General features: G+C 35.3%; 1 protein-coding gene across 1 annotated transcript; it reads left to right on the top strand.

The window, feature by feature from the left end:
• The first annotated feature begins 1,149 nt into the window (after positions 1-1,149).
• LOC142348698 (uncharacterized) lies at positions 1,150-11,195 on the top strand. Its single transcript, XM_075400148.1, has 3 exons — positions 1,150-1,337; positions 3,175-3,437; positions 10,703-11,195. The coding sequence occupies exons 2-3, from the start codon at positions 3,207-3,209 to the stop codon at positions 11,069-11,071; spliced, it is 600 nt and encodes a 199-aa protein (XP_075256263.1). The 5' UTR covers positions 1,150-1,337; positions 3,175-3,206; the 3' UTR covers positions 11,072-11,195.
• The last annotated feature ends 694 nt before the right edge of the window (positions 11,196-11,889 follow it).

Below are 11,889 nucleotides of genomic sequence, written 5' to 3'. Positions count from 1 at the left end.
ATGAACATCAATAAATATAGAGAGTCCATCTCATATAGTCCTTCAAATCAGCAATCTGAAATTTATTTAAATATTTCACGAAAGTGAATTACACTTTAACAGTAACAAAACTGAAACGTTTGCGTTCGAATATTGTAATGGGAAAGAGGGGCAAGTTGATGTACAGGTAAATAACAGAAAGCTTTCGCAAAAGCAGCATGTTAAATCTTTAGGATTTGATCTTCACAGTAATCTAAACCATCTATCAAGAACTCTTAAAAATGGCCTTGGAGCAAAATAGACCGTTTTCTTGGAAAAACTAACATAAACACAGATTGTTTTCAGCAATATTGAGAGGTATTTCTCCCAACTATTGATTAAAAAATATTTTTTGGTTTGGAACTTTAATCAAACTGCGTTCAATCAAGCTTGCGTTAACAGAAGAAAGCACGAGAGCTCAATAAATTGGAATATAAAATATTCAATCACATATTTGCTGAACTACCGAGCTGCTTATTGAGCCAAAAATTTCTCTCATTTTCGAAACTATTTTTTCACAAACAAGAGTTAGACTGCCAATTGCCAAACTCTATATTCGCAAGAACTCAGACAGACTGTACACCACACACATAGTTAACTGTAAGTTGGCCGAAAAAAAAGCGTTAATCTCCAGGTATATTTCTCTAGAACAGAATTTCACCCAGCCTAAGCTTTGCAAATAAAAAAAGAGTGGAACAATTGCTAAACAATTTCTTTCTGAGTGAATTTGTGAGGGACCCAAGAAATGTAATACATGGTTAAATTTCTAGGAGAAACATTCGATGCGCAAAGAGAACGAAATGATTTTAATGATTGACACTACATCACTTTTTCTTTATTCATTAATAGGCATGTTGTTTTCTGTTGTTTTATTGTATACTTCGCAGTGAAAGTATAATACCTTTTCCATATTGCGAATTTCTAATATGGTTTGAAAACTCAGTGTTTTCTTATGAAAGAGCACCATTTGACGTCTGAAGCGCAGTAAGACTCTTAGACATTTGCAGGCGCCAGCCCAGCTTTCGACTATGCAATTTTGACGCCAAATCAGTATTCTTCTCCCTAGGACGTCCTTCACTACTTCTCAATTCTCCCCTGAAAATTGAGCTAAAATTGAGTTCACATAGGGAAAAGCTCTGGGATACTTTCTGTTTGATAAATGCACTTGCCATTGGTGACATAAAAAAACAGTTGCGGTGCTATTTAACATCAATTTTCCGTCTGCTTTATCATTTTTCGCCAGTCATTGTTTAGTGAAGTTATCAACGATTTGACAAACTTTGTAAAAAAGTCGAGAAAATTTGCCGAAAAGTTTTAAGGTATGTTCGATATCTTAGGGTAAAAAGCTATATCAAATGCTTAGAGCTATTCTGCAAAACAAAACTGGAATTTAATAAATAAAAGGAGGTTCGAGAACAAAGTCACAGCAATAATAAAAATCAAAGCAAGCCGAGCAAAATTCACGTTTTTTTTTCTCATTTTTTTCAAGATTTAAGTTTTTTCGAACCCAATTTCTCAAATTGAGTCAATCATATCTTACCCCTCACCCCTTTTTTATCAGTAGTTAATTGAAAGCAGTAAATGACAAAAAACTCAATGACTGTCATTGACATTCAAACACAGCAATTAATGGGTTTTACAAATTTTTAAATTTAATGTTTCTAACTTACAAAACTTAGAAAAGATCAGTCATGAAAAACTCCATTTCTGTCGTATTTGGACAAGCATTATAAATAACCATTTTTGAATACACCACATAGCAAAAATCTCGAGGAAATTTGAAAAAACCATATTTCATCCCAAAATATAGAGCAATTTAGTTCATTCACACTTTCGGTTCTTGCTAGAAAAGTATAAATTGTAATCAGATAATTTTGTTTGACAAAAAAACGCCCTGATGAAAAAAGACCACTTAGATTGAACTTATTTATGGCAAAATTTCACATTTTAAAGATTTCTTCTATTTTTTTTCATCGATTTGTTTAGGCTATGATTTCCTTTAGATAGTTTTGGCTCAACCTAATACATGTTTGTACTTAATACTTTATAAGCTTAATACAAGCTTAATAAAAAGCTTAATACTTTTTATACAATCGTAACTTATCGTAAAATTCATATCAGTTCAAATCACGAACAGATTAATTTGTCATTTGGGACACATTTTGAACCTGCAACCCTCACAATGAGTTTTTCAGAGCAAAAAAATATGTTGAAATATTATCGTTTTTCCTAGAAATAATTTATTTGGTATTGAAAGCATTTTATAAATCTTTAAATATAGAGCCTTGATTAAATAATAAAATACAGTGAAAAACGAAAATGTTAAAAATTTGTAACAAAAACCGGAGGCCAATTGTTTCGTGTTAATTTGCACCTATGCAGTAATTTAATACATCCAAGTTCTTTTGACTACGGCCTTTGTTTGTTGTCATTATTGATTGTCTTAGTGAATGCTTTTAAAAAAATAACTAAACATGTTTTCAATTGAATAGAGGAGGCGATTAATTTGCTCAATTATGTTACTTTTATCAAAAGTTTAGACAGATCGACATTATAAATTTTGATCAATGCGATTTGTCTACAAACTGCTTCTGTTTACAAATAGCTCAAAAAAATATCATAACATGTTTTGAAAAAAAAAACAATAAAAGTTCAAACAAAAACATATAATTGCATATCATTTTCTGGATCTTTTCCATTTGTGACCCCAGTACTTTATGTACCCCCAGTAAGACAGCACGTGGATTCACAATAAAGGTAAACAATAACACGTGGGTTTGCGTGTGTGAATAGTATTTACCCACACATCCGTTAAGATGCGGGGGGGGGGGGCAGAAACGGAAAGTATCCCGCTTTTTTGTCCCGGAAACTTGGACTTTTGTTCGCGAACTTAAATAAAAACTTGAATTTTGTCACACTTCTTCTGACGATTAGAAACTGCTCTAAATTGCAACTCGATCTTTTTTCTTTGAAAGCATCTGCAGCCAGCCAAAACGATGTAAAAGTTTTTTTTGGCTGCATTTTCCAAAAAAAAATCCACATTTGCAGCCCGACTCTTGTATGTTTTTGGAATAAAAAATAAACCCATATAGCTTATACAGTCAACTCTTTCAAACTTGGTTATAAATGAATAACATTTCGTTCAAAATCTTATAGGAAATCTGAACCAGTTCTGAAGGGGAATAGGGATGTTGACAAGAATTCCAGAAATGATCTTGACTGCAACGATACTGATGTCCCTCGTTGCACCCCATCTAGCGGAAGTGGTCTGTCCACAGGGGACTACTGAACTGACAGGTGTTGGCGATTTGGTCTGCTTCGCACTGGACCTGGATGCTGGCAAAATCGACAGAGATGGCGCAAAAGAGCACTGTAACAGTCACTTCTCGAATAGCCAACTTGTAAATGTGGACACAAAGGTAGGTTAAGTCCAAAAGAGGGCAAAAAGACATCTGGCACCTAGAACTGAAATTGTTTCGGTTCTGCTGACATCCGCTTCCACACAATCACACCCAATAAAACTTTTCCACATGGTCTTTCCACATATTGTTTTTACAAAAATTTACACACACACACGCACATACACAGACACACATACACGTACACAAACACACAAATACACATCGCATGGTTTTGGTCCTTTATTGTGTTCGAAGGTCAAAGATTAAAAAAAAAGAGTTCAAAAATGAGTTCAACTTTCAAAAGAAGAGCAGTTGATTTTTTTCTTTTTAAAGCCAAAGTATATTTAGTCTGTCTGCAAGTAGCAACAATTTGTTTTCGTTTGCTTGGTAACGAAAATTTAAAAAAAACGGGAGGAAAATTAATTCTAAGATAAACAACCAGTACAAAAAAGGTTTCCGACCGAAAGCATTGAAACAATGATATATCTCTTTGATTCAATGGATTATATGAGTTAGAAGTCTCAGAGGTGTAAACAATTTTGCCGAAAAGGGTTACGAAAAATCAGTAAACTTAGGAAACTGAGTTATTGATACTTTACCGGAGATCAAGTCTGTTTCAGCTCTTGTTCTGACAATTAGAATTTGCACTCAATTTCATTTCGATCTTTTTTCTTTGAAAGCATTTGCAGCTAGACAAAACGATGTAAAAGTTATTTTTGGCTGCATTTTCCAACAATAAACCCACATTTGCAGCCGACTCTTGTATGTTTTTGGAAAAAAAATAAACCCATATAGCTTACACAGTCAAGTCTTCCATTCTTGGTCATACTGGAATAACATTTAGTTAAAAATGTGATAGGCAATCTCAACCAGTTCTGAAGGGGAATAGGGATGCACATACACAAACACAAAAACACACATCGCATGTTTTTGGTTTTTTACTTTTCAAAGGTCGAAGATGAACAAAAGGAGTTCAAAAATGAGTTCAGCCTAAAAGAAGAGCAGTTGAGTTTTTTTCTTTTTAAAGCCTAGGTATATGTAGTCTGTCCACAAGCAGCATTAAATTGTTTTCGTTTGCTTGGTAACGAAAATTGGAAAATCGGGAAGAAAATACTTTCTAAGATAAACAACCAGTACAAAAATTTCAGAACGAAAGCATTGAAAAAATTTTATATCTCTTTGATTCAATGGATTACATGAATAAGAAGTCTCAGAGGTGTAAACAATTTCCCCGAAAAGGATAACGAAAAATCAGTAAACTTAAGAAACTGAGTTTTTGATACTTTACCTGTGATCAAGTCTGTTTCATCTGAGTTAAAGTATTTTCGTAGACTTGTGCATTGTATACTTGATAGACTGTGCATTCATAGTTCACGATGATTAATGTACGTGATTTGACATAATTGCTTTAGATTAATTTCCCTTTTAACTTGATTGTGGGTTCAAAAGTACGTTCAAATGGTTTTGGATCAGCTCTTACGGTCGTTAGATGACATGGATTCAAAGAAAGCACCACAAGAAAAACATTTTTGTTAACACCTCAGACTTGAGATTACGAGTGACTAGAAGTTGTGTACTTCACACGCTTAAAACTACGAACTATCCTTTCAAAGATGCCATCATGATGAGGCGCACTGAGTGGATTGAAGTTCCACTTGCTGCTTTGATTAGCAAAATCAGCTCCAATGATAATGGGATATCGCAGCTGTATGTCCCCATGAAATTCTTTTCCCGCTCCAACAGAATTAATGTTTTTATCTGACCAGATCAAGGAGGGTATAACACATCGCGAGACGAACTGCTCAACTCCCTTTGCACAGAAACTTGCATCCAGAGACTAGAAAATTTCCACATGCATAGTCGAAATTTTCTGCATGTACTCCAAATTTTAACAAACTTGGCTTACAAGGAAAACATGGTGCTTCATGGTGGAGTTGAGCCATTGGAAACCTATCTATCTGTCCACGTGCGTGATAATTTTTTCAATAGAAACGAATAAGGCTCTACATACTTCTGTTTTCAAATGAGCAGCGAGTCAGACAGCTTGCAGTTTGAGCATTGAGGCTTCCATCATGTTCATAGGTGGCACAGGAGCTTTTGATATGACAAAGACCAGCGCTGTTTTTTCCAAACAAAATGCGGAAGTGACTTGGGCTCACAAGAACGCGATAATTTCAAATACGTCCTTTGACCTGTCAACAAGCATATCGAATTCCTGGTAACTATGAGTTCCGGTGAAGTAACTACTTGGTATGGTTATGTGAACCAAGGCAGGCAGTTCGGTGCTTCATGCAAACAAAGTAACCTGATAAATAACAAAGTTTCTCCTGATAAATTTTTGTCACACATTCGACCACAAGCCAGCCAGGTATCTGTACGCTTCAAACGAGAAATTACTGTGAAAAGTGCAAGTAAGTTAATTGGCTGAAATTACATGGCCTCAAAAAACCCGTTGCATTAGTTTTTGCGAGGCCGTACTGCTAGGACCCCTGCTGAAATCTAACGTGTCGTTTAAGTGGTCCCATTTTAGCCCAATTTCATTGTGTTCAATCTTCTTTCGTTTAAATTATAATCATTCATTTGGTGGATTGAACAGTTTTTCCAATCTGATCCGCTAAATTTGGTACATTGTATCCAAATTTGATAAGCGTGAATCCACCCAAATTGCGAAAAATGAAGAAGATCATTATAACTGTTGTAGTATTTTACAGTTAATCAAAAAAATCTAGGTTGTCATCAATGTAAAAACTTTCAAGTACATCAATTGCAACTCCAGGTGTCTGTCTTGCATTATCTTGTGCAACAAACTGCAATGCATAATATGCACAAGTGGTTAAATACTTAGCACCGAAGATAGGAATTGTGTATTGATAAACTACAATTTTTTATACAGTAACGTATTAGGTGGCATGGTGTTCAATATGGATAAGGTCAACGAGAAGCAATATTTGAGTATTGTAAATTTTTCGCACTGAAACTTTTAGCCACGTGCACATCTAAGTGCTGCAAAGATAACATATTTAGGCGTTTGGAGTCAGGAATTTTTGACATTTACCTGTGACTCAGATTCGTCACCTTGAATATTGGAAAGATTCATTAGAGAGGAGCGTTTTCCTTGACTCTCTGTGTGCTGACTGCGCCAAGTCGTTATTTAGCAGCCTAATAATTAAAATCTGATTTCACAAAGCGCAATTCAGATTTGTTGCTCAATTTTGGCAGACCAGTTTTTCGGTGCAAAATCGCACTTAGCTTTGTAAGGGTTCTACTTCTTTTCACCTCGATTCATTTAACCCCGCATATTTTAACCCCGCTTCTTTTATCTCCTCTATCTTTTAACCCCTATATCCTTGCACCCCCTTATAACTCTGATGTGGTAGGTATTTTATTCGCTTGATCTTAATTGCCACACTAGAGCTAAACCTATATTATTGTAGCGACCTTAATTATGTGCTAGAATAAGTCTCACTAAATGCTCACAATGTTCTTTGCTAATTTCCAAATCTATGTGTTATTTGCTAGAAAATAAAATTGATTAGTTATAAAGATTAATTAGTAAATAGATAGAAAGGATAGAGCACAATTAGGGGGTAAATCTTACTTGAAAATATGGTGGGGTATCTAATCTTAATCAAGAAATTGAATCCATCTTACTGCTGGATGTGAACGTTACTCTAACTCTATTTTGCTATAAAATTGGCAGACTTACAATCGCTGCTGTATTTCCCTCTTAGCTGAGGAGTAGATGTTTTGCTCTAAGAGCAGTGAGAGTAGCTGCACTCAATGCTTGTGTACGGTGGACAATGATCCAGACTGCTTCACACTGCGAGGTTACTTCTACACAGCTGTATTAAGGCGTCTTTAATTCAGAGTCATACGAAAGTCACTGCAAAACCCCCTACAAGACCTCATTTGATTGTACAATAATCTATTACGCTATCGTTATTATGCGCTTTGACTACTCGAAAGCTTTTAAGTTTTTCTAGGTGTGCGCTAACTAACACGTGTTCTTGACCAAACTTACGTTCAAAAAACTTGAGTGCATATTTATACATAACACGACAATATACAAACTCAGCGGTAGCGGTCTTTAAATTCTCTGTTACTAGCATTTAACTTCAGGCAATTAAACTTAACATTATCCGCAATTGGCTTTGAGTCAATGATACTCCTGAACTGGCTCTTCCACCCATGCCACTACGAGACCAGCAGTAAAACAGCAATTTATAATAAGGCAGATTACCATTTTTCTTGGCTGCTATAGTCTCTGCCTGCTGTTTAATTACGTTGCTTTTAACAGTAAATCATTTGTGGCATCATCGGATGTATTAATGTAGACGGTAGGCGAGCTGAAGCAGTAGAACTCTTCGATATGAAAGCGATATTGGGAAAATTTGCTGCTGGAGGTGTAGCGTAGACAAGGTTATTACCGATAGTGACTTGTTGGCTCTGTAAACTAACGGTTGGATCATTTGTCTCAGTTCAAGTTGTGGTTGTAATACCAATGTTGGTCGTGATGCTTAAGATGTCACAAATAGGTTGCGTTGGAAAAAAGTTGGGCTTTACATTTACAGGCGTTGATTTATTCTGCACTGAATTATCTATTGAGACGTCGTTATTGTTGGGAATTTAATTCGTGCTATCAAGGAGTGGAGCCTGTGTTTGAGCTTTAAAACATCACAATACAGTAACGTATTAGGTGGCATGGTGTTCAATATTGATAAGGTCAACGAGAAGCAATATTTGAGTATTGTAAATTTTTTGCACTGAAACTTTTAGCCACGTGCACATCTAAGTGCTGCAAAGATAACATATTTAGGCGTTTGGATTCTGGAATTTTTGACATTTACCTGTGACTCAGATTGGTCACCTTGAATAATGGAAAGGTTCAACAGAGAGGAGCGTTTTCCTTGACTCTCTGTGTGCTGACTGCGCCGAGTCGTTATTTAGCAGCCTAATAATTAAAATCTGATTTCACAAGGCGCAATTCGACATTAAAGGCATATTTTGTCATAAATAAGTAGATAATTTAATTCTATGTTCGGTTGTGATAGTTTCATATCAAGTCCCATGGGCCGCTGAGGCATGGCCATGGCCCGCGAGGCATGGCCAAATGACTATATTGCTAATTAAATTGTCCTTATTTTACAAAAGATTAAAATCGGGGTGAAATGATAGAGGGGTTAAATGATAGAGGGGTTAAATGATAGAGGGGTGAAAAAATCGGGGTTAAATGATAGGGGGTTAAATAAATAGGGGTGAAAAAGCGGGACACCCTTTGTGAGTTGGATTGAATTTTAGTTCTTGTTGTAGATTGAATTTGCTCAGCAAAATCCAGCATATATTACTTGTGAGTTACCTCGCAATTGACATTTAACCGCTATGGTTTGAATTGAGCTATTTTGGCTTTGCTGATTTTAGAATTTAAAGAGAATACTCAATTTGAGAATAAAGAATGAAACCGATTTAAAATCAGAGAAATGAAAAAAATAAGAGCATGACTTCCTCTGCAGACAATAACTCATCTGATTGATGAAAACATTTAAAAGAGCTATCAAATGGTTATAGGATATTAAATATGGCTAAATAAAACAGGCAACAATTGGAGAGCAGAAAACATCAAACTAAGTACAAATTTGAAGTGAACTGAAAAGCGAAGTATATGGCCTTGAAATGGGTGTCACAAACATGCTAGGTTGTTAGCATAGCCTTGTCTCTTCTTTATCTGATCAGTAAACTGATTTTTAATAGACGATTAAGACAATTGTCTATCTACTTTTCTAGGAAAATGATTGCCGATAGCGAATTATAATAAAGAGGTGGCTCATATTACATACAAATGCTCGATTGAGTTTCAATCAACAAAGATGAGTTCCAGCACGTCTTAACTGCGAAAATCGTTTTCAACATATTTTGTTTTGATTTATTTTTTTTACAGTCCCGACCAACATTTGCTAATAGTTTTCACAAAATTTTTGCTAACTAAAACAGAGAAACTAGAGTTTTATTTAAAGTGTGAAAATGTTTCATCTTATTTTTCTCTTTATTAACTGCCACTTCAATAAAAAAAACCAAATATTTGTGAAAAACTATCAATTTTATCAGCAACTAAAATATGATATCTTCAGTTCTAACTATATAAAATAATCTGTAATCTAAAATAACCTGCTTTGAAGTGAGATTCTTGCCTATATATTTTCTCTGTAATTAGCGCAGATTCCGTTGTTAATGTTTTTACTTACTAACATTTTTTTAAATAGGAGCGTATTTAGTTGTTGGTTTAAAACACTTTACTTTCGAAATTTTAAGAATTTAGATATGAAAGAAACGCATGTTTAAAGTGATTTCATAGAACTACCAACATATATTTCATTTTCATTCGCTCGATAAGGTTTTCGTCGAGTGCGGGCCCTAGCCTAGAAGTTTTAACCAAGAAATTTTTACCTAGAAGTTTAACCTAGTATTACTTCTTTTCTCATTTTTACTGATAATATGATTATTATCAAGCCGCTTTTTTTTGAGGAAATATTAAAGGACGATAACTTATAACAAAGAAAATTTGCAACCGTTATCCTTCGCACAGTAGTTTTTCCAACCAATCAAATAACCATATTTCGTCAAGCGAGTTTGAGAGGGAATACACAATTGGAGAGCAGACAAAAACATTTGGTTTTTTTTTGTTGGTTTGGAAAACAGTTCATACAATTTACGTTCAAAACGATCTTAAGAGAAAATTTTCATTCCTTCCGAGCTTCCTCAAGCAAGAACTGTGCGCGAAACACACCGACTGGTAGTTTTGAACTATAAATATTACTAAAAAGTTTGGTGGATTCAAATGCAAAAACGAAACTTTTTAAAAATTTGAAAATGAACGAATTGAATGTGTTTTGTGTACGCAAGCACTTCCGTTACAAAACTTCGAACTAAGTTACAAAATTTGGAAAATACAGAGCTAATTAGGCCTGTAACATATTTTGCTGCAGCCTTCCAGTTTATGTCTTTTCTTGTGAATATGCCTACAAATAGAGTAATTTACATTTGCGCTATTACGATATCCTTGTTTTTTTATATCCTGGATCTGTATGTGCGGACTCCTTATTTTGTTAATTCACGAAGCTATGAAAGCTACAACTTTGTTCACAGTGGCAAATGAAATTTTAAAATCAAAAAGCATATTTTTTGAATGCTTAATGGAAAGCAACAAATGAAGCGCTTATACTTGGACTGGATTTTAGAAAATGGGTAGTTTTTAAAACAAAATTTGGCGATTTATTTTTGTTTCATAGACGGAGCTTGCACTTATTCTGGAGTGGGCAATTAAGGAAGGACTTCCTCAGGACAGTCAGTCCGGGTTCTGGACAGACTACTACAGGGAAATAAATATCACAGTCCTTCCAGGTGTAGTGAACTTGCGTGAAGAGCAGGAAATGGAACGGAAAAAAAGGTCCAACTACCAAAAGACATTTGGTGATCGCGACCACCCAGATGCACTTTGGCGCAATGAGACCCAGCCTGGAAACGCTCTGGACGAGCGGGACGAGAAGTGCACGGCCCAAAGCCGACCCGGGATGCAGCCAGAGTACCTGGGAATTGACGACTATGAGTGTAATGGCAAAACTCTCCATTACGCTGTATGCCAGGTCCCTATGAGATGAATTTCATGGACACTTGCGAGGAAAAATACTTCAATATTCAATGAAAAAAATAGCTGAACGATAAATTGCTTCGCTTCAGAGTTTCATATATTGAAAAAAAAATAGAACATAATGATGCATACCGTTTTTAATCAGGTTTAGTTTCACTTGGTTCACAAAATTAATTGTTTCAGAACCGAATCAAACGGAAAGGATCCTTAATTTTTGTGACCCCAAGTCGCAACTGTAACAGGAAATACTGTAAGAATTGAGGTGATTTGTGATGAAAATTATTGTCTTTCATCGCAAAGAGCACACATTTTTAACGCGAATGCTGTGAAAGTGGTGAATTTTTGTATTAATAGTGGTCAACTAAAAATGAACATCTGTCTAAAAAACTTACCTAAAAATCTGTGCTTTCGAATAATTAATTTTACTCATTATAGGTTTTTGTTCAAATCATATTCATCATTCATAAAGTGATATACAGTTTTCCGTGACTCTGCTGAAGTTACTCAAAACTTTTGGCAGTTGAGAGCCGCCTAGCCAATCGTGATGTCAATCAGATTTGCGAATTGACTTAAGCAGATTCATCTAACTTTGCTAAAAAACACTCACAATCACTTTTTTAAAAGGTTGAAAGTCTGCATTGCCAGAAGTTAAAATGCCAAAATATCCTAAATAGCCAGAAGTTGACTACCGTTGACTTTTGTCACTTGAAAGCGTGCTCGTTTTGTGTTTTAAGCATGGCTACTTGACTCTGCCGAGGTCACTTCAGTAGTGGATAAAACAAGGGTACTGACAAGCCAACCGACTTGTCCCATTTCCCTACACGCTTT

This window comes from Convolutriloba macropyga, chromosome 10, assembly GCF_964194025.1.
Source record: "Convolutriloba macropyga chromosome 10, txConMacr16.3, whole genome shotgun sequence".
Classification (NCBI taxonomy): Eukaryota; Metazoa; Xenacoelomorpha; order Acoela; family Convolutidae; genus Convolutriloba; species Convolutriloba macropyga.
This window is presented reverse-complemented; position numbering and strand designations above follow the sequence as displayed.

Excerpts from the sequence above, each read along its gene's own strand:
- LOC142348698 (XM_075400148.1), top strand. The coding sequence starts at position 3,207 with ATGTTGACAAGAATTCCAGAAATGATCTTGACTGCAACGATACTGATG. Across the intron at positions 3,438-10,702 it reads TTGTAAATGTGGACACAAAG|ACGGAGCTTGCACTTATTCT; the intron begins GTAGGTTAAGTC and ends TTTGTTTCATAG.